We start from the raw sequence: 25,086 nt of genomic DNA on the forward strand, positions 1-25,086 counted from the left end.
CCTTAGGACTTAACCGCACTTGCGGTTCATAGTTACTTAAGCTTGTATGAAATTGAACTTAAAGAAATCGTACCATTTAATATTAAAGTTAGTTATTGGATTATTTAAGAAGTATATAATATTACAAAAGTTCATTATAAATCATAAATTATCTGCTTAATAATATTCTGTGTAACTGTAAATATCAAGAGCATAGATAACAAAAAAATTAAAAATGATTATGATGGTCTTATATTCTATACTCAAAAAATCTCAGATATAATATTTAAAAACAATTTGATTCCATATTCAAAATCAACGCAAACGGAATCGTGGATACAGCGGCTACATTAAGATTAATTATCTGTTGGTATTAATTAAATCATAAGCTTTAATCGCAGATGTGGTTCTGGCTTAATAATATGTATGGTAAACGATGTTACATGGCAATATCATTAATTCGAAAGTAAAAAACAAACTTATGTGATTAAATAAACTGGTGTATAATTAAACTAAATCAATTTAAAAAAAAAAGTTCAATTTAAAATTGGAATTCATGAATAGGAAATGAAATAAAATAAAAAATATCCTACTGGCTTCTTGTGAGGTTGGTTTGAAGGTTTCAAAATTATTCCAACGCGCTATCCTAAAGCGGGCTTATGGATGTACATCTAGACATACTATCTCATCCATGCAGGTTTCCAATATAATTTCACTCGCAACCGAAAAAGTAATGAACTATAAACAAATTAGGCAATAAAAAACAATGGTCCTTATCCAATTCAGTTGTTGGTTACAACCCGCAATCTTCGTTTAAGATACAAATTTTACTACCACCAAGATATCTCAGCTCTATCATACTTTATAAGATAACAGTAAAATATATATACTTTAAATAATAACAGCGTACGTTTAGGCACTTACAATTAACGGTACATAATACATAGGTATTAAATTTCAAATTAAACATCTTACAGAATCGATGGTGGCGATAAAAAACAATCCCAAATTACATATGAGCAATGTTCGCTCCCGCCGGCTATTGTGTTATAAATTAAAATCCCACTGTTATTTTAAAATACATCCGTATAATAACAATACATAATACATCTGAAACGCTAAATGCGTTGAAACAATTTAAAGCTTTTAAATTGTATCGACTACTTAATTTATTCTTTAAAAAATATATATAAGACCTTTAGGGAGTACGCGTTTATTAAATCTTTATACTGGTATATATTGGATTGAACATTGCTATTTAATTTGGGATAATTTGTAATAAACTTTGTTTTGTTAATTTGTGTATGGAATGAATGTTTCGTTATAATTATTTTTGTAAAGCGATAAGCTCTTATTAACTAACATATTAACTTACTTGTTTTTATCCGCTCCCTTTTAGGAGTAAAAATCGATTTTAGTATTGTCATTGGCAACTCCTTCAGGGTTCCAATCGACTTCATAATCTATTTTAAAAGGATAAACATTAAAAAAGAACGATGCATCAATGTGCCGAACAATCAAATTGTAATCAAATAATATTAGTAAGATTATATTCATTAGATGAAAGTTTTTTAAATTAACTTTGAAAATTATATGACTGATATTAATAAATACATATCATATGTAATGGAATCTCACGAATGCAACAATATTTAAGACTGGATAGTGCGTGTGCTTAAGACTGGATTCTGGCTCTGGTATCTGCTATTGAAGTGTAGTTCGCCAAAATAAACAGATTACTTGTATTAATGCATCTGAATAATAATATTAGTGAATCGAATACGACAAATAACTCTATGCTAGAATTAAATAAATATTTAATAGTTTTGAAGAAACTTTATTATGATATGAGTTGCTTTTTATATTTGTAAATAAATTTTGTAAGTAAACAGTTTAAATACAACTTCATCAATTATATTTTGGTATTAGTACAATTAATAAGATAAGTAGGAGGTGAAATTTTGGTTTTCGTTTTATAGATATTATTTCAGTACTGCTAAGTTATATGGAAGTTAATATTTTATATCTGAAATTAATTGCGTCAACCCATTAATTAATTCAACAATCTGGTACAACACAATAGCCGGTACGGAGTAGATACTAAAAGTTTTGACACAAAAATCTAAAGTTCTTAAATACTTACCAAAATTTACCCAAAAGAAAAAATATATAATTTTTTATTAAAGTCACGGTGTCTGCTACTTCAGTCAATTTATAATTCACCATACATTTAGTTTTTTTTTATTAAAAATACATCGTGCGTAAAAATATATTTACCTAAAATAATTTTTCAAATAAAATTAACTCTCCAAAAATTTAATTTAAAATTTTAAAACTAATAAATGAATCCTAAGTCTATATAGGATATTGCATAATACCTATTTCATAAAATGTACAATAAAATTATAAATGAACAAAATTTTTTTTGCTCATAATATAAATTTATCTTTTATCAATTTCGGGATCTATATAGTTCTGAAACTTTATATAAATAGTACATTGCTAAACTTTTTATTTATAATCAAGAATTTTATTAACAATTCTACGTTATCGTTTAAAACAATAAAAATAATAAAAACCTGTAATAATAACACAATGTTTACGTGAGTATCGAATTTATTAAGGTGACATATTCACTAATAGGTACTTTGTTTAATCACCGTAATTCATATTTGTCCTTACAGAATACGTTAACAGATGTTATAATAAATTTTAGCGCATACAAAATCGTTTAAATCGATTATCATTAATCGAGTTCTGAAGCTGTACCGTAATGAGATGATTCGATTCACTTTGCGCTCTCTGCCACCTATAATGTAAAATACTTTTTTTTTTACTTATTAAATTTACATACTGGCCATGTATAAAATTAATGACAGTTTATGTTGTAATTAACACATTAGTGTTCCTTATTTAAATTTACACGTGCATGACTCTTTTTTAAAATAAATTTCCAAATATTTTTGCCTGTACTATATTGTTTCGTATTTTAAATTTAGAATTAAAATACTTATTTACATGTTTAAAGTGTTGTTTAATTTCTTCTGATCGTTTATTTGAGCTATTAAATTTGGAACATGTTCCATATGAGCTGAAATTTCACATTCGTTTTTGGATTTGGTAACACTAAGTATATAGTAATAATATTAGAATTGTCAAAGGAAACTTCTGGACAGCCACGGTTAACTTTCGATAGTTAATCGAAAATGCTTAACAATTATATCTGTTTGTGTTATTGTTCATTCTGATTGTAAAACAGACTCTACACCGCCGGATTACATCCGGGCGATCACATAAAAGGTTATAATTAATTTTAGTTTATGAATTATGCAATCAACTAATAAAGTATTCTTCCATTTAAACCGAAAAAAAAATCTAAATTTGCCAAAACCTCTTTGCAAGCACTAATAAATAAATATTGCATTACTAAAAATTTAACTAGGTATATAAAATACTAGTAGTTTCATTGTATTAGAGATTAATCTTTAAGGGCTAACCAACCCAAACTAAGCCTCCATTAATGACAACAATATGACTTAAAATCACAAATATCAATCGTTCAATGTAATTAAAAAGAAGAAAGAAAGAAACGTGACAGATGTTTTACTAATGATTAATAATGATTAATAAAATGTGTATTGTACACATATAAAGGTAGCGTCTGAAATCATATCTATTCACGTACAAAGGATTTACAATTCTTCAATTATTAGTAAGTTTCAATTTACAATTTTAATATTTGTATCATATGAATTATGTCATTGTTGTATAAATATACCTAGTCGTGTTTAATTATTTGAATATACACGGTTCGATTCAATTCTATTTTCAATACCGGTCGCCTTTTTTCCCGCTGTTTCAGCTGTGCAAATACGTCTGATAAGTATAATTTGTTTATCGAATTATTAAACACTTAACTACGAACATACTATATGTCTAATCGATGATACGAATTAACATTTTTATACAATTTACAGACACTTACAATTAAGAACCTTATTGGGACAATTTGTTAACATTGTTTGTCTTATATTTGGATTTGTCTGATATGTCTCTTTCTCACATCATTGTTTTGACATTTGAAAGAAGAAGATGGAACATTATCTGCACTTATCTGCCACTCTATCCATTGACGACTTTATCCAATTAAAGACCTTCAAATACTTTTTTAATTTTAATGCAAAGTTTCGTTTTGTAACGTTACATATGGAAGGTTTCTTTCCGTACGTACGCATTCGATGTTAAAATTTCAGAACTTGTTCAAAGAACATTTATATATTAATAGCTTTGCTTATTGGTTAAATTCATTTTTCTAAATACCTATAGTATAACATAGGTCTTCTCAAACATATATACCAGATTATATTATATGTGGATAAGAAAGGTGTTTATAAGTATTTGTGAATTATTTCGAGGAAATGCTTTTAAATGTATTTTATTAATATGTCCTTTAGATATCATTAATGAAATACGTAAGAACTAAAGTAAATTAATCATTACAAATGAGTCCCATATTAAATAAAGTAGTCCAAAATCAGATCAATTACAATGACTTCAAAATATGGCTCATTATGTCTCATTAACTATGAAATTGATATGTATTTTATATGCTAATGAACTAAGAATTTATTTAAAAATGATAACGCATTCCTATAAATGAATATTCATTCGCACTTTAGTTTTCTCTTAATTATAATAAAAACTTATAAAAATGAAATTATATATTATTTTTATATACTTACTTAGTGCATTTTAATCTCATCAATGTTGCATTTAAATGTGAGTAATTTCTACTTTAAAATCATAAATATAATTTTATATTAAAGTTAAATTAACGTGAATGCAGATAATGCAAAAAAAAAACGATTATCAAAATGAATCGATACTAATTTAATTCTAAGCACGGCACATCACTTTAGGAGTGCGGTGAACACAGTTAAAAATGTATATCGATTAAAAATTATATCAAACCAAAAAGGTTTTATTACAGATAAGATTTGAAATGCTGATAGCATTCTGAATAAAATTGTAATTATAGTCGATATAAAAATTATAATCATAATGATTTACAAGATCGTGTTATGATTAATATTGATTGACGTTTTATTTATTGCCCGTGATTTGGAAAATAAAACAAAGAATTACGAATGATTATGCATAATTTTTTTTTTCTTTTAATTCCATAACCAACCGCCAACTAGCAATAGGCGTAGTGATGTGCCTCGCGAGGTGTTCCCGCGATAACTGCGCCGTGTCACGCGACGAGCTCCGCCCATCCTCACGCACTGACTGACTTTGTTTTACTTTTATGAATTATGAATTACTATAACCGCGTTGTTAATACTCGGAATAAAAATATTTATACACAACGGTCGATAAAGTTTCCTCTACTTTTTAAACTTTAAGTCTTTACTTAAACATAGTGGATTAATTTTATACTTTCTTCATATCTATACAATATTTACCTTAATATTTCAATAGTGAAAACCGTAATCTACCTTGCTCCGAAATATGAGTGATAACTTCATCAGCAATAAAGACTAACGCATTCCCTACTTGAAACACAATCGTGTTTAATAAACAACGCTTGTAACAATAATAATCAGATGTTGCGATCCAAACGCGTCCATATTACTCAAACGTCTAATAGAGTCCAAGTGCAGAGCGCTAGCACTCGTTCTTGATAAACGGCGGCCATCACTGAGCGGCACGGCCTATTATGAGAGCGTGACGTCACCGCCCCGCCCCCCACCTCCCGCTTCAATCAAACCGGGAACCCTCGTCATGCCCCCACCCCACGTTCCGCTTTACTGACTCCGCATTTTTTCTCATAATAATAACGTCGAAAAAATCGCACAAAAAATCTCGACAGACGCGGCGATTCTCATTCCGTCCCATCCCTACCGTGTCGTTCGTCTTTTTGCCAGTCGTGCAGCATGGAATTCCAAAATTGAATTTAGAATAAGCTGTGCGTCCAAAAAGTTTTCAAACTTGCAAATGTAGAGCCAAAACGATTTTATTTTGTATTAAGTTGACGTTGACGTACAAACCTTAATGTTAATAAAATTTAATTGCAAAACGAAATGCTTATTATGTCTAAGGAAAAATCATGTAGATTTTATTATTTCCTTTCCTTGAAGAGTTAGAAAACCGATTATTTAAAGTTTAGATTCAGGGTATTAATTGTTACCCACGAGTAAGTTCGCATTAAATCACTTTATTTTAATGGTGTTTGCTAACTTCATAAAATTTAATAATATACATTGTTTTTACTCTTAACAAGCCTTGATAAATAAATAAATAATAATTCTATTTTTAAATAAGGTACCTATTCCAATAAAAGACAACATAATTATCGTTTTTCCATCTTACAACTCACACTCTTGTTTGAAAATCACTTTCCAATTGGTAATTCCAATAGGAATATATTTCTTGAAACGCATTGTAAAACTACTTTCAAAATCTTATTGGAATATCATTATCATCCTCCTGCCCTTATCCCAATTTACTTGGAATAATATTATTTAAAAAAGAATACACGTTTTAAAGAAATGTGGTGAATACCTAAAAAAAATCTGCCAAATTCAAAAAAAAAATTATGTATTATTTTAACAATACAATTTTTAATACTTTTTATAATTATTATAATTAAACTGGATATGCCACCTATTATTGAAAAGCTACCAATAAAAACTTATATCCTATTCGGTAACAGATGTCGCTAGTGTGTAAATTTTGTAAACTTTAAACTTGTTTGAAGTAGTTTGTTTAACTTTTAACAGATGGTGCTGTCACACGTTATTTTACTCGTAACAACAGATAGTAAAAAGTTATTTAAAAATATAAAAGATTAGATAAAGATTATTCATTACATATTTTTAACACTATATATATAAATAAAAAAAATGATAATACAAAAACGTTATAACTTAAAAAAGAATAAACTTGATGTTTTATTTTTGTTTAGTATAAAGTAGTTTGTATAAGCTAGTGAAAGGAAATTTATTAAGACGTTAAAAGTTTTGATGCTATTGATGTATTCCTATTTCTATTCCTTTAAATAAGTATGGAATAATTTTGTTTAATATTTTCTACATCACAAGTGACGAGTCAAATTCCGGTTTACAAAGATTTTTGAGTTACTTATGGCCCGATATCCGAAGTAGTACATATGTAGATAGATAGATGTCGCTATACAACTAGTTAATACTTTATATAATAGATGGCGCTAAATCTTATTTATATTTTGTAAGCAAATATTTGTATTATTGTAAAAGACTATTTTTTTTCAAGTTAGCTTAGCAGTTACAATAATTTATTATATACATGTTTTTTATTTGTTTCAAAGGTATTTGTATTTCAAAAGTATTACTTTCATGATATATCAATCGCGAGGTACGCTAACAAACTAAACATCAAGTATGTAAGTACCTGTTATTACAAGCTGAAAGTATTTTTTAATAATAATAACCTAAATATATTAGGAAAATTAATATGACGAAATCACCAAACGACCATGTTGATAATTAAACACATACAAATACCATCCATATCACTAGTCGGGTAAAAATAAATAATGCAATAATTCATAGCACGTGCCGACTTAACATCTAAGCACTAACCAGTATAGATCTAGCAATTGTGGTCCACCACTATTGTCTAAGTACGCCTACAAAGTTCGCAATATGCAATTACAAAGGTATCTTGCAATAAATCAACTCGCACGATATAACAATTAGCTGGCTCGAGAGCAATGTTAATTAAACAGCAATAATACGGCGACAACAGCTCAGCTTACTTCGAAACTAAGTAATGAAAACTGAATTTACTCAAGTTTAAGTCCAATTTCAAACGGTTTTTTATAGGTTTTGGAAACTCGGAAATGTTCCAAGTTTGTTTGTTTGTAAATTTTGTGTAAACTTTTTTTTATATCATTTATTATAATGCTTTAGAATAAAAGTACAGATAATTAAATAAACCTAGATTTATGAGGTTGACTGATTTAATAAATGTAGAATTACCTATATATAACCGAATTTTGAAGCTGAGCTTACTTATTTTAATGTTTAAAAAAAAATAACTGTCACTTAGTTGTCGACTCTTTCAACGCAGGACAATATGTTTAAAAGTTATTGAAATATTTACGGCTCTATAAAAAGAGGAATCAATAACTTAATCTTATAAATTAGGCAATTTTATACACTTATTATTTATCCATTCAATATAAAAACTACAGAAAGGGATTCTAACTATAAATCGAAATCAATAATCCATACAGTGAAATCTGCATTAGTGAAAAGTCTATATATTAACAACTAAAAACGAAACAGATCAGTATCTATTTATTTTCTATTTGTAATCAGAATTATATTTAATATTATTTTATATGTATAGATGAACTTGAGTTTTATCGAAACACTTCATTGTTTTAGCGGAGTTGTGTGTGTTTTTGTATAATGTTCTTTAATTATTTGAAGCAATTCTCTGCGAATACTAATATATTTGAATTGATAAGAAATGTGTGAAAAGATCATAATGTTAATAGATAATGGATTTAATGAATTTGAAAAACTCGTAAATTAATTATAGATAATTAATTTCTAATATCGCTCAACCCTTCAAAGATCATTATGCCTCATGACCGTTCAGGAATGCCAGACATTTTGATTGCGCGGCCCGTAATTGATTGCGTTCGCTTTGATTAACAGATTCCCCACTACCTGGTATACCATACTATAACTGATATAAATAAATAAAACAAGAATCTTCTAACATATTATATCACTGATATTTATCAACGATTGCAAAAAGTTTGGAATATTTTTATGTCAATATAAAATGTCACAAAACTTGTTTTACTTCAGGAAGTAGGTATAAGAAGTTATTGATTACAGGATTATGTATATTTGTATTAATCTTTGGTCGTATCTGAAGACAAGCATATATTCTATTTCTATATATAAATATTTTATTTATTGGAATGAAATTTACATTTAAAGTTGATTGGAAGAGACACTAATCCGACTTCAAACAAAAGACGAGCGAATAACATTATTTTTTTTACAACGATCGAATATTTTTTTAAATATGTAAACACACACGGCCCCATTAAGGCCTCCTTAGAACGAACATCATAATAACACAAACATTGTCACGTGTACATGACAATTCCGTTAACCTCATGAAAAATTATGAATCCTGTGTGGAACGCAACTTGTATGATTAAATTCAGAAGTTGGGTCCCGTAATTAGCGGTACATCGCATTTCACTCAAGCTCGTTCTGCCCCGGATTTACTCTGGGGGGTAGTTTAAAACTGGCTTTTTGATTTAAGGAAAAATTCCTTTTTATGTCAACCGTACAGGTGGGCTCGTTAATTTTTGAAGACCGTCACAACGTTATATGAGGCAATTGTATTTTTTTTTATTATATGAAATTCTTTAGATGTCACATATGTTAAATGGGTGCCTATGATTGAGTCATGTAAAATCAACTCAACGTAGTAGTAATTATATTAAGATTTAATGATACTTTTAGTATTGAATAGCTGAAAATAATTACTCGTACCTAAATAATGAATAATATTCATTATGCAAAATTATGGCATAAGTAATGACGTAGGTAAATTTTAATTAATTTGTTTAAAAAAAATAAGAACACCTTATAATATTGCAGAATTTGTGACAGTTTCATTAAAAATTTGAAGTTCCAATGTATTTGAAACTGTGTTGTTTCATTATTCTATCTATGAGTACATTAGGTATTTATCCGTTTAGAATACATATATTATTTCGATTTTTAAGCGATAATGTTTCAACTGTAATAATTAAATAAGAAATTTGTATGAAAGTCATTCCAATTTTTATCTTCTAATATATAATTTTTTTTTCTCAAAATTATCCTATCCTATTCATTGTTGATATCAGTCCACTATCAATATTAAGTTAATATAAATCGCTTATAAAACATTTAGTTAATTGTAATCTGATTCATATTTGTCCTGATAAATTTATACTCAAACAAATATAGGTCTTTTAACAAATGCCGTAATTAGTAGCAGATCTAAAGAAACAACTTTAAGATTAATACGTACGGGTTTAGTAATTAATTAACGTCTCATAGATACGCCTCTATTCCTTCGCAATGCTTCAAACGTCCTTTCGAAGTGGCTCAAATACTTTTCAGTATCGTTTTCACCTGTCTATTGCTGTTTCGAAAACTTTATTTTTTTTCAATTTGTAAAATCGTGATGTTTTTGTTTTAATGTTTAATTCATTGTGACTATTGTACACCTTATATCCAGTCAATACTGAAGAAATTGCTATGTGTACAGATCAGCTTCTTATAAAATATTATTTACGTTAAATATTTAACGTGTATGCATATTTCTATTGAGAAGTTAATTCATTAATAAAATAATTTACGTCAAATTCACAGAAAATTATAAATCTTTTAATTTAAAAAACCCATCTAGACGCCTAGATACGAACTAGGTTTATAAATATAACCCCTATCTTCCGCTTTCATGTCTGAACGTCAAAAATAAATCAAAAACACTTAACGATCCCACAATAGCGCTCTAATTGACAAATAGTGGAAATGATAAATACAAGCGCTGAGAATTACCTAAAATACCTTCTTTGATCGTCATTTGATTAACAGCTACCGACCGACGAACGAGAAATGGCATTAATATTCTTTTTAATTCGGTCCACACTATACTACGTACACAGAATAAATTGTGTTTTAGAAATGACATCGACTAACGTACAAAATAAAAGCTAAAATTTTTCGAAAACAATTTTCGTGAAACGTTCTTTATTTTTATCATTAAATTTGAATATTCATTTTTTAGTAAGTTATAGTTTTACGTATCACTTCTAATGTTCAATGTTCTATGAATTAGATAATGTATTTTAGTATGATTTATGCAATATTAGCACTTTAAATATGCGAGCTGTATCGTGGTTTTCGCGGTAACGCGTAGCAACCGAATGATATACCAATATGTAATTTTTCAATTATATCAACAGTTATTTATTACCTGTATCACATACACTAAGAGGACATTGTACATTTATTTAACGTCGGACGTGACATATATTCCGCAATGTTAACACTTCGTTTGATGATTCTCATTAGATTCGATGTTCTCTTTTCGTTTAAATAAATCCGCTTCATTTATCTTAAAAAATAAGTTCCACTACGATTTCAATTAATAACAAGTAACAAAGTCTAAATAATAAATTACACATTTCGTCAAATACTTAATAAACATCGTCGGTTTTGTGAGATGAACGTAAATACAATGTTATATTTTCGTCAAATCGCAACAAAGTTATGTATCCAAGTAAACATTCTTACGAAACAAACGAGTTATTTATTTTTATGTTCAAAAAAGAAAACATGCATGAAAACGCTGCAACCTTTGACTCCTTCCAGGAAGACAACATTTTTCCATAAACTTAGTAGCAAACTAATTACCTCTCATGTCGTATATAAACACCGTAAACAAATGATTAGCATACGAAAACGATTCTTAAAGTTAACGTTGTAGGGATCAAATTATCGTACAGCGTTATAGGTCAGCGTGGACGTATCAAAAGGGCATGAGAACGCCTTGCTCTAAGTCTGACTCAGAACCAGTCGTGAAATAAATCAAACCGGCATACTCGGTTATCAAATTATCAAAAGCACGTGAGTCTGTTAATTTCCTCGTCGGTCAGTATAAAGACATGTTCCTTGAACCGGGTCTCGCTCCGAGATTTTATCTTAAACTCGTAATTGCAGACTAGAAACATTAGCTCATATACGTTAAAGATTAAAAAAATAGATTAACAATAATGTAACTAATACAGTTTAGGGTTAGTGCTAACCTGTAGTTAATTCGTAATCGTTTAATTATAATAATTAACAAATAATTAATTATTTTGACGAACAAGCAATCAATCTATTTCAATGCGTTACATAAGAATTGAAAATTATTTTCATTCATAACTTTATTCAAATACAAAACATAAACTGCTTTGCATTTCATAGATTTAATTTATTTTTTAATCGTGGTTTGTACTTAAGTATGGTTCGAATCTTAGCAGGCTCCACATGAATCCAATTAATTATTCATCTCTAAAGTAGGCTCTCGTGTTCTATTGATAATTCAATGGAGTCAATTACAAGTCTATATTTATATCGGAATGTAAATATTTTCACGAAACTAAGAGAAAATGAATTATTAATGAGTTGTCCATGAATATGACTTCGCTGTAGGCCCCTGCGTAATAAATCTTAATGTAGAAGTTTTTAATGAATCAAGATATTTTAAACGTATAGAATTTTGTAGATTGGACACAGCTAGTGGTTGGAATGTAAATGGAAATTGAAAATTAAAAAAATGCGAGGGTCGTATGCCGTGGGGGGGCCGCTAAATCGTAAATTTAAATTGTCCATCCCTCAACATGCAAATTTTCCGAATAGACATACTTTTCAATTGTGTCTTGGCACTGAACAATTGCTATTCGAAAGAATTAGACTTTGTATTTGAAATATAGGATTTGAACGTTTTATCTTAACAATCCATTTTATTTTGTATCGTATTGTACGAAGATCTGTACGCATCTGAAAATTAATATCATAACTAAAAAAATTGATATGTAGTACTTGTTACTTTTATGAATTAAATTAAAATAAAGATATTTTTACTTTTTATTTTTATTTACATCCAAATTTACAAAGTACTATTTGTGATGAACAAAATTGTATAGAGAGAGGCCGCCATCATTAACTGTCGCTAATGAAGCTTGAATCTTTGGGTTTTAACTAAGCGAGTCAGCTTTTAGGGGCGGTACGATTTTCGAGTACCTACCAAGGCGTACAATTTTTTTACTTAATACATGAGTTTAACAAACCATATCAAAACATACGACGACGTGACTTTTGAACGACGTGCTGAATCTTTTCAGTAGCGAAGACGTAGAAAATGGTCGTAAACAAGATTATCTGCGGACACGTCTCGCGGTTCTCAGATATTGTCTAAAATATGTTTTTTTTTTCTTATGATGTTCGATATTAGTGTACATTTTACTAGCTATGGTGCTTTGTAAATTCTAGTAGCTGTCGTATTAAGTACGTCATAAATTTCACACTTAAGAACCAGTAGTTTTAGATGTGATGATAACGTCGCGATTTCGGTGGTACTTGTCTCTCAAAATTCGAATTAACGTCAGTGTAATGTTATGTTGTCGGGCAGCGGTACGGTTGTCACTCATGCTCCATCAAGTGCTGCGAAATGTCGAGGATGTGACACCGGGTCAGCCACGTGTCGTAGGAGACGTGACATTATTTCATCTTACTGTCTCATTTTTCAGAATTCGCCTCTTCTGACATAGCCGGAATTCGTGGCTGGTTCGTTTTATAATGTACCGTTTAGTTATTTGAAACGTAGGGGGCCATATTGCAATCATATTGACACTAATAGGCGTTTACTCAAAACTCATAAGGTTTTATGAATGCATATGGGATATTAGTCGTAAGCAGTTCATTATGTTGTGAACAGTTTGTTCGGTGGCAACACGAAACGCCTCGGGCAACTCAGTAAGCTCGCCAATAATAACATTCAAACGATCGATAGCAGTTTAATTTCCCATACCAATTAAAAATAGTTTATTTTTATCCAACTAAGTGCATCAACCTTATCTTTTCAGATTCGCCGAGTTTCTGATGAGGATACACCGTCCGCTGGCACATCGTGAAACAGCTGCAGTGGGATCAATCGCTGCTGTGTAGTGAATGGAATCCGAAGTGCTTGTGTAGTGACTGATAGCGTGATAGTGTCGGCCTTAGTGGCCGAAATCCTGCGACGGAAGATACGGACGCGAGCCACGCGGGCTGTGGGCCCGCGATGAGCGCTAACAACTGCGACAGCATGACATATTTCTCAAACGCTTACATGCCAGACATGAGGAACGGAGGTGGACACGACCATCAACAAGCACATGCGCACTATGGCGCTGTGCCACAGCAGGGACACGAGATGGAAGGATGCGACCAGCAGCTCAGGCCAGCGCAGCATCATTACCCCGCGCAGCCGGCACCTGGAATGCCTTACCCAAGGTTTCCACCCTATGACAGGTTGGGCTATTATCAACAAATGGAACAGAATGGATACCGGCCTGATAGTCCGTCTCAGATGGGACACATGGGTCCAAAAACAGATGGTTATGGCCCAAATGGTCATCAACCCCCAACTCCTGCAGTCTACACGTCGTGCAAGCTACAGGCAGCAGCAGCTACGGCTGGTGGAGTGCCTGGAAGTCCCCCTTTGGAGCAGGCGCAACAGATGCCGCATCACATGCATCCCCAGCAGCATATGGCCCAGCATGGGATGCCACCACACCAGCAACACCTCATGTACCCCGTGGACGATATGCAGCATCAGACACAGATGCCTCCCATGCATCAGCAGTCAATGCACGCGCAACAGGCACCTCCTCAACAACCCCCGCCAAATACCAATGCGTCGCTGCCCAGTCCACTCTACCCTTGGATGCGAAGTCAGTTCGGTAAGTGTTCATTTTTTATTATCTCAATCTTACATTTAAAATTGAAAAAGAACGATCTGTCTTGAGATCTCTTCGGTAGTCGTCCGATGTTAAAAGTAAAAGTTAGTTAATTGGGTCTGACGATTTGCACAATATACTAACAGGTAGCTAAGAAGTAATACAAAGTAATTTGCAAATTCATTTATGCCCCACGTGCGCATTGATGACGAACAAAAGTGCCAAAAACAATGCCGTCCGCTCTAATCCCGGGTTATTTATGGGCTGAACAACCATTCAAAAGGAATTTCACTTTTCATAAAATTTACAACTTCGAACACAAAAGCGCTCACCTTCTGTTTTGCTGACGCCGATCGTGAACAATGCGGTTTCGAGTTACGCTACCGTCTCCTACTGTTTTTGAAATTGTCTAAGATTTAATTTATGGGCAAGTCGGTGATTTTACATTACTCCATTGTGATCGGTGTCATCATTGAAAGTGCTCTAATGCATGCAATTTTAGTTTGGTCCGTACATTCGCGCTTGCTACTTAAACTAATGGCATCATGTTCAACAAGCCTTGAAGCGCGCGAGTGATATATAAGTGCAGTAGTGATGTGTAATGTGGAGTATCTCATCTATTAAGTGAAATTTCAATTGAATTGACATTAACGTTTCACTTTCATAAATATAGTTCAGGTATATTAATTAATTTAGATAATTTATGTTTCTATTCAATTAACTGTTACAATTATTTTATTGTTGTCTCTACGTCACTCTCTTACAAAATTAAACACTAACAGCAATAAAATTGCAAGTTTACAGGGTTAACCGCAAAAACCCTCTATATTTTATTTTGTTTTCTTACAAATTTCCCTGAGTTCATTGGAAAAAGATTCATTATTGAAGCACCAAAATCTTAGAAGTATAGGATACTAGCTTTAGAATAAAGTTACTTTTGAAACAGCTCAGTGTTAGGTTTATGAGTGAATAACAATAATCCGAAACGACTCACATTCACATTATCAATAAGAGATCATACATGCATTTAAAATTAAATTAAAATAAGTATATTCAATCAAAATGTGTCTGGGAATTGTGATCACTATTCGATTCTTAAATAATTATGAGATGATAATGTAAATTGTGAAATCTTTCATCTTTCTAAGTAATGTATGTATTCAAAGGTTGTTTTTATGAAAATGAATAAAAATTAAGAAACAATAATCGAATCTTATAAACTAACAAAAACTAAAATTATATTAAATATTTATATTCAGTAATAAAATTTAATACATTATAAACAGAAGAAGAATCCCTTATATAGCGTAATATATTTCCTCTGTATTTTATTTTATAGTTTAATGATTAATATAAAATATTCTTAGTATCTTTATTTCATTTTCATTATTTTATTCAGTCTTTAGTGCGGTCGTTTTTGCAGTACTGAGTACATGTCAATTAAATTATATTTTAAATTATGAATCTATTAAATTCAAAATAAAAGGAAGATTTTGATGCAATGGAAATAAATAGGTTTCACTTGTGATAGACTTTAAGTATTAATTGAGATGCAATTTTATTTCCAAAAAAATAAATGAATACATTGTTTTGCTGTCACTACATCGTTACAAGGCGTTTAACCTCGTTCTTCTTCAATTGGAAGAAATTAGCGTTGAAACCTTTGTAAGTCATAACTGTTATCTCGATGGATTCCATGTAAGATAAGCCGTGCCAATTTTGATACAGCTCTTAGAACCTCCTTAGATCAAGTAAATTACTAAGAAGATTCGAGCATTTGATGTGACAGAGATTTATTATTATTGTAGGTTTTCGTAACGTAGGTAATAAAAGCATTTGAGATGATGCATTAAATCCGACAGTTGATCATATATCATTTAGGGTCAATTCATTTTGTGTTCATTATTCGTTGACTTTTAAAAAGTATGTATTTATTTAGTTCATAAGATATTAATCACTTGTTAAACTATTAAGTAGGTAAATTATGTTTCGTAGAGAAGAAGAAACAAATGACCATTTCTTTGCAATTTCTTTGTTACTGCAAAAATTAATGAAAATGATTTAATTTTGTTAAAAAAGTAAATACAATTAATATTGGATATTTTCACTTTGGATTTGTTGTTAAATTACTTTGTAATAGATTGAAATTATACAGTTATATATTATAACAATAGGATTACAGAGAACTTAGTTATGTATAGTAGGATCGCTTGTAATTTATATATAATTACATATCAATAACTTATTCAATTGATATCAATTTTAGTTGTACGTGTATTTGTAATAGGTCAGTAGTCAATATTAACTAGGAAGAAATACCAGATAAAAATGTCAAATATAACTAAGTAAAGATAATACCACTGCTTTGAAAAGGTATCTAAACTTCATAAAACGATAGTCACGGTAATGACTATGAAATGTATTGCTTATTATGTATTTCGCTAATCGCTTTACAAATATAATGATAAAAATGAAAGACACTAACAAGACTACTTGAAAGTATCAAGACGTTGCAGAGAAAAGATAATTATGAACTACAAAAAGCGTACTTGAGAAAGGTTCAAACACGACGACAATATTGTTAGAGAATGAAAAATCCAACGTACTCTACTCCAAACAGTAGCATTAACCGCACTTTAAACTAAGTTTAAAGTCCTCATACATACTTGAAACTCCATCATTAATAATCTTCGAAATTCGTCTGCCATTTGGAAAAAAAAATGAACCAATGGGAACGCGGCTTATGTTGTTTTAAAATAGATCGCTTCGCTCGTAGCAGACAAGTCGTTAATCATTGAGGAACAGAATCTTACACCTACTCACTAATATGTAATAATATCCATCTGCTCCGCGATTTATATACAATACAGCTTATGTGGACTGAAAGGATATCGTATGACCAATTAACTCGCTCTAAATTCCGTTTCATCAAAATATACTCTTGATTAGAAATGAAAATGTACAGTATTGTTTAATGATATTCAACTATGGGGAATAATGTGACTACTGTTTACCTTAGTTAACATTACATTTTTATTAATATAGTTAAATTAAAAATAATAAAAACAATGCTTAATACATACCTTTTAAATGAAAGTATGATATTAAATAAGTAAAAGTAATTTATCTATTTCAATATTATCCTTAGAAACAGTATTTAGTTTTTATAAAACTCAGTCTTAAGAATGTAAATTTTCTTAATAATTTATTGCCATTTTAGTACATTATATTTAAGCTTATAGCGTTATTGACTAACGGCACAGAAAGATAGAGTTACCTAGTCGAGAGAAGGTACACCGCGATAAGTCGGCGCAAATCGAGGTGGAAATGGAAATATAATGGAAATCGCCTCCCCCCCTAAGGCCCCCCGCACCACCTCTCCGCATACAATGCCGAATGGACGACTTGTTACATTTCATTGTTCAGTTATCAGCCCGAAGGCTTTTGTGAAGGCCCGATGATTGAATACAAGAATTTGTTTTGCTGCCTGCTTCTGATTTTCTACGTTTGCGAATGAAAGCCGAGATCGTTTGGTATTAAACGGAATGAGTGTTCGTAAGATATTGTTGGCAACTCAGCGACTTCTAGAAAATAATATAGTTTTAAAGTTAAACAAAATTATACGATTTATCTTTCGAATTGTCATATTATGAGAAATGTTCGTGAAAATGTATACAAATCTCTGTGAAAGTATTCATCGCAATATACATATTTATTGCATAGGTAGCCGGGCATGGGCCACCTGATGATAAGCGGGCACTTTTGCCAATAGACATTGGCGTTGTAAGATTTTTTTTTAACTTATAAATATCACATAAATATTTGACGTCTACATTTGTTTCAAGTTTTTTTTAAAGTAACCATAATGTCCATTATTAATCTTTTAAGTAAAACCCCAAGTGGCAATTTTAAGGCTAAAAAGGTTTACTACACAGTGTCGTCATCTCTATTAAACGTACTTACTGAGGAAATAGAATGACATAATAGAAACGCACATTATTTTTCCGCATTTCGGAACGGAACCATTTACCTACTCACGGGTGATAAGAGCCATTGTGGATTTCATTCACCATTGATCGATTGCCGATTGTCGCTTTAACAATGACGATGAATGCCTCCTTAGATTGAAGTTCCGATTCTTTAGTAACGGGGGCTCCCCTTCAATCTTTGTACGCATGAAAGCAACTGGATTTCTCGAAATTCTCGTGAAATTACGAAGACTTATTAATTATTTTCAATAGTGCAATTAAGCAGTACAATATTAAATTTTACCAGAATATCTTTATCTACTTATTTTATACTACCGACCCGTGATACTAAATATACTACAGGATTTGTTTATTTATAACATCACATTATATCTAATGTCTAATCTTCTAAAATTATTAGTGTTTCTTAATCATATTGTTCATGTCTTATACACAAAAACCTTCCCCACGAATAATCCTATGTATTAGAAAAAGCCGCTTCAAAATCCGAATCATAATTTTAAAGATCTAAATACACATAAGGACAGACAGCGGTAAGCGACTATGTTTTATACTAAGTAATTATAACAAAGAAAAGTCAACAAAAATTACATTCGTCATCAAACCATAAGCTACTTTAATATCTCAAAATAATGTTCAATACTTATACTATAAATGCGAAAGTAATTCTATCTGTGCTCTTTCACAGCTAAATAATAGAATAGTACCTATTTGTTATTTAGTAGTTTATTGTAAAGCAAGTTAGAACCCTAAGAAAGTCTCTCCTTTTTATTCGACAACTAACCTTAAGAACGGGAGCGAAACCGCGTGACACTTTATATGAAAATATTTACGTAATCTGTTTAACTATTATTAAATGAAGGAAAGCGATTCCTTTCGTTGCTTCCCCTTGTTTACACATGCTGTTATTTGCATAAATATATATTTTTTTATTCAGAGGGGTGTAGTGACTGTAAAAATACAATTCTAATTTCGTTCGCCGCGAGCTTTCCGGTGCGGCCCGGTTCAGCCCGGTAGTGCCTCAGACGTTGAAGGATGGTTTTCGCTCTTCTTATTATTTTTGAGTTCAAAGACGCCGAAACAGGATACAGAAAATAGAAATACAGTTTTAGATCGATGTATTTATAATAGTTATAGTTTATTTGAGTGTATTCGACCAAACTAGTGATTATTTTAAGATATTTAATAATCGCTTTTTTAACTATTTTCGAATAGATTTTTTAATTTATTTAAGATTACAATATCCACATTAGACACAAAAATGAAAAATGTGGACTTCGTAAAATTAACTGATAGATAGTACTTATGTTGATATCGTAAACCTAAAATGTATGCAACATTCACAAATTTTAACATGTAAACTAATCATGAAATATATATTAAAATACAGATAGGATTAATGAGTTTTGTTTGAGACGGTTTTAGAAGTTTTAACTTTTTCATTTATTCGCCGAACAATGTGACTCGTGAAAAATGTCGATCATATAAAATCAATATGTTTCACAGTTATCTTATTAAAATACGAATCATTCGTTTTTTTTTAAAGAATAGAATAAAGATATTATTAGGGGCAAAACAATATTTCTTTGTTAATAGATAGTCTTATGCAAAATTCTGCAGCTTTAAAGTTCAACGTAATAGTACTGCCGTTGATTAATAGATGGCGCTGAAAAACGAAATATGATATTACACATTAACAATTTTGAAAAACTATAATATAGAGTCGAAAATTTAATAGACTGCATAGAAAATATATATAAAACACTGGATATACCTAATAGCCTATTTTATATTTCATTATTTTATACTGGCATTTTTAGTACCCGTTGAAAACTGTACAGGTATCAAAAATGTTTTATATACCGACATAGATTAAAACTACGGAAAAGTTTTTGTAGAACAAAAAATCGGCTCTTATTAAAAACCATTACATCCTATAATTACACGCCTACATCGAAAAACGCCAATCCCATTAATTTATGTCTGACGATGGAGAACACACACAGGCAGCTTTCAAAAGGGTGAACACACATGCACCAAATGTTTAACATAATATTGTATTGCCCTATAAAATATATTTCATTAATATAAAAAAAAAAAGAATCTTATCAATTTTATAACTTTTAACTTTTAAGTAGTAGCAGATTAATATTTTTCATTTTTATATATGTCCATTTGGTAAAAAAATACGTTGATATTTTATATAAACATAATATTAATCAAAAATAGAATTAAACGAAAAAGTTGATAGATTCATAATTTAATCGTTATATATATTTATTTTCCTCTCATTTCGTCAGCACTTTCTCGTTACTTCGCATGTTGCCCCGAAATATCAACTACGAAATTGACTAAACTGCAAACTTTGAAAGAAAGTTCTATTATCTGGCAACATTCTAAGAAGCTATCTATCTCTTTTCATCGCGATATCACCATCGCTCTCTAACACGAAGTTGGGATAGCCTGCCCTACATTAATTAAACGTCGGGTTAGGATGCCAATCAAACTTTGACCGCCGCTAAGCCGATGAAGCCGAACTTATTATGTGGTATTAAAATTCAATTTTCTAACCCGGAGCATTTCGAATTGAAATGGATTCGTAATAACATGGAATCATTAGGATATTAAACGCCATATAGCTAATGAGTATCCGTAGCATGTGCCCTGCTATTATTGTATGTAGTTACCGTTTAATAATATATAAATATAGATGATAATGTATCTCATTAGTGAAATAAAAAACGTTGTATCACATGCTCTTACACATGTGCAAGTCAACGGGGGCACATAAATCATAGTATATCATAGTTATTCTTATACGTAGTCATATCGACGGGCGGAAAAAAACCCCTCGTTTCCTGCCCGGGGATCACACATGACCGGGCTGTCTATCTGCCAGACCCGTGTCAAATATTCTCTGGAGCGGAGACCGCCCCCAGGCGTCCGGCAAGGGAGCCTCCTGGGGCCTGCCGTCCCGCGGCGAACCTCATCTCAGACCCTTAATGCGTTCAATATAACTAGATGAATTTTTCCGTGTCCGTTGATAACCACCTCACATTGGAATCGAACGCTTTCGTGTAACTACTTGTATGTAATGCAACCTGTGCTGTCGCTACGGTCGGCGAAGTAACTTACACAGTCAGGGTTGTTCGTGATTGAATACTCTCTATTTCATTAAGATTTTCGTGTTCATGACGGGCGTTGAAAAATCGCCCTCGCCAACACCTTTCATAACTTTTCGCTTCGTGATCCGAAGCAATTACTCATATTCTATCGCCTTCTCAAATATTCATTCTTGTTTTCTACGGCAAATTATTGTAATGGTTCCAACAGGCTGTAATTAGACTGAGGAAGGGAGCAATGTTATTTTTGAAATAGCTGCTTTTTCGATTATCTAAAAGCGCTATTAGTTTATTACCCGTCTACTTAATTGCTTTGATAAAAAAATTGAAATGAAAACGTATGTAATATGTATAGATCGAAGCCGTATAAAATATGGGATTGAAATTAATTACACGCGTAGGTAGTGTGGGTGGCGGAATGGTGGAGTGGCGGTGTGAATGGCTCGGTGGCGAGGTCGGGTAGGATGTCGCGTCGACAGGCGGAGTCGGGCGGCGAACAAAGCTCGCCAGCCTAACAAAGACGTCACCGGCCGTGGCTGCGACGCGGAGTTATGGCATCCATTGTGCGCAACAATACCCAACAAACGAGTTTGTATAAGCTATTAGGTACGCGCATTAATATATATTTTTTGTTCGCCTGAAAATTTAGCATTCCATTACGAGGGAGAGAAATGAAACGCCCGCCGCATGAATTATATTAAAATATATTTGAATATTTCATTTGACACCTTTTTTGCGGGCGGAATTTCGTTCAATCCCCGGCTCGAGTCGCGTAATTTTTAGCGTACACCGAAGCGAAATTTTCGGTGAATAACATTCCATTTCGGATGCGAAACACGACGGGAATCAGCGTCGACACAACACTGACTGATGGCTCTGTATTCGCGATATAAATTCTTTTCGAGGTCCGACCAAATGTGTTTTGTTATGATTTTTGATTACAACCGTGGAATACATTTTCCTTGATATTAATAAACGTGTCAAGTGACGCGGTTCGTGTCCTACAGATGCCTTGTGTCTTTGATATTGACAAAGCATTTTATATAATAGTATGTAGTATTAATAAGTCTCTTGAAAATAATATTATTTACTATTCTGACAGTCATTATAATTCTATAATCACAGTAGATAATGAATTATATACATATTGGTACATACAGCTTTCAATACACACAGATACAACTATTAAATTTCTTATTATAAATTTCGAAATAAACACTTCGATCTGATAAATATCAGATGTTGAAAAATACAAGAGTTTGATATAATTTATTTAGTCATTTCAGTGAATATTGAATCATTTTTTAAATCTTAAAATAAACTAAGGTCTTATAGGAAAACGAGTCTTCAGTGTGTTCCAATCATGTAACATTTTGGAATTGTTGTGAATGATCGAACGAAGGATAGGTACATAATGAATTATATTGTAACTCCGAAAGCTATAGAGAACATTTTGAGACAAAACATTATAATACTCAGAAATATAACACTGTTCACAAACATCCATGAGCAAATGATGAATTAAGAAACTTACTAAGTGGGTAACAAACGCAAGCAAAACTTATTTAGAATATATTTAATCAAAGACAAAACACGCATTCATTGACTGATAAATAAGAACTCTATCATAAAAATTTAAGGAATACAAAAAAATGCAATTGAATTTACTTAATAAAAACAAATTAAAACATTTTCGAAACAAATTTAATACTAATATGTACGTATAGCAATGAAATCTAAAGACAATTACTTACAAAAACACTGCCTATATATTCGTCTATAGTAAGAGTCATTAGGCTGTCCGTGTACATATTTCGTTACTTCGTATACATAGACCGCGTCCGCCCAACGTCTATGATTAATGAATATAAAGCTAAAAGGTTCTCGTAGTAAGTTTTCTTACGCCATTTGATTTCAAATCACGAATGCGTCTTATTTTCGTAATATGTATTTTATATTATTCAGAAAAAAAAATACATTACTTTGTTTTTTTTTTGTAATACTTATTATTAAATATATTATCTTTGATTGTTGATTGACAATAAGTATGTTAAATTAATTGATGTCCTAATTTATTCAGAAAATGTATGTGTTTAGGTTTTACATGATTAAACATAAATCAGGGCGATTATAAGAATATTTTTTCTATTATACAATTAAAATATTATTATTTAATCTACCTAAGCTGACTTACGAAGTATGGGCAATCATATAACACGTATATATATTTATACATAGCGTATGTTTGTTTATTTGTCAATTTGATTTTGTCGCATATTTTTAACATTCATATTCAATTAACAGTTTTAGTAGGTAAAAGTTTTAAAAAGCTTTTAAAACGGTTATTTTATTGATATTGTTATCATATATTTGAGTAAAAACATATTAGAGTACTTGGTCAACATTAGTACGCCATTCATTGTAATTGTTTATAAAAAAAATACCTGATATACCTAAGTGGTCTCGGTATACTGCTGCAAGAAGGGTAAGTTTTTTGTGTTAAGTCGCTCCCAACCGGGGTTTAATTTAATACATAGGTACATGTAATTATTTTACCTACCTCAGTAATACAGATTATTTAGCTCGGCGGTAGTGTCTGGGTGATACCTACCCGGACCCGCACTAAGCCCAATCAATGAATTGTATAAATTATCTTCTCGAAATATAAGTAAATAATTTTTAATAAAATTAAATTCCTTTATTTAACACCTTCGTACATAAGAAAACTAACTTTAAATCACATGCTTCAAGTAGATAGCAGTAAAAGTATCAGCGTTCGCTACTAAGCGCAAGCAGGAATGCGGTTTTTTTACTATCGCACTAAAATATTGTTTATGAAAGATTGTAATAAGTATTTTATATGTTATATATTTGTGTCTATCAAAAACAAAACACTTAAGACATTTTTCTTTTGTCTCAAAGGTATAGGTAATGCGTTAACATATACTAAACACATACTTATTCACGGACTTAAGGATACATTATCTTAGCTATTAATATAGCTATATTATAACGCTTGGATATATATTTTAATAATACAATTTAAAAGACTTATTTTATCTTACACTAACAATTAAGCAAAGTTTGACCTTCACTTCCCAGCGATCGCTTAAACCAGCAATTTTATTTACGACGTGTAAGCGTTTAAGAGAAATTGCATTAATATGAATACCCGTTTGATATCATGTACGGTGTTGCAATACACAGAATGGCATGTTAATTCCATAACAGCATAAATAACAAGCTTTGGCAAAAAAAACTGAACCCAGCGACTCGAAGAATAAAGTTATAATTCGATTGTGCTCATATCGTGTTTTATTATGATTTCATTGCATCCGAACGTATGAAATTGTAGGACATGAATTATGGATTGTCGATATCGCTTCAAGCTGTTGCTATATTTTTTTTCATATTCCTCTGGCGCGATACCGCAACGAATTAA

General features: G+C 31.1%; 1 protein-coding gene across 5 annotated transcripts in view; it reads left to right on the forward strand.

The window, feature by feature from the left end:
- The window catches only part of LOC124535088 (homeotic protein antennapedia-like), a 166,734-nt gene that overhangs the window by 134,571 nt on the left and 7,077 nt on the right, over positions 1-25,086 (forward strand). For all 5 annotated transcript variants that reach the window (XM_047111141.1, XM_047111142.1, XM_047111143.1 and 2 more), the window contains one exon: positions 13,679-14,536. In XM_047111141.1, coding sequence (XP_046967097.1) covers positions 13,876-14,536 — 661 coding nt within the window. In that variant the 5' untranslated portion in view covers positions 13,679-13,875. The remainder of the gene's footprint in view (positions 1-13,678; positions 14,537-25,086) is intronic.

The sequence above is a fragment of the Vanessa cardui genome, chromosome 14, assembly GCF_905220365.1.
Source record: "Vanessa cardui chromosome 14, ilVanCard2.1, whole genome shotgun sequence".
NCBI classification, from domain to species: Eukaryota; Metazoa; Arthropoda; class Insecta; order Lepidoptera; family Nymphalidae; genus Vanessa; species Vanessa cardui.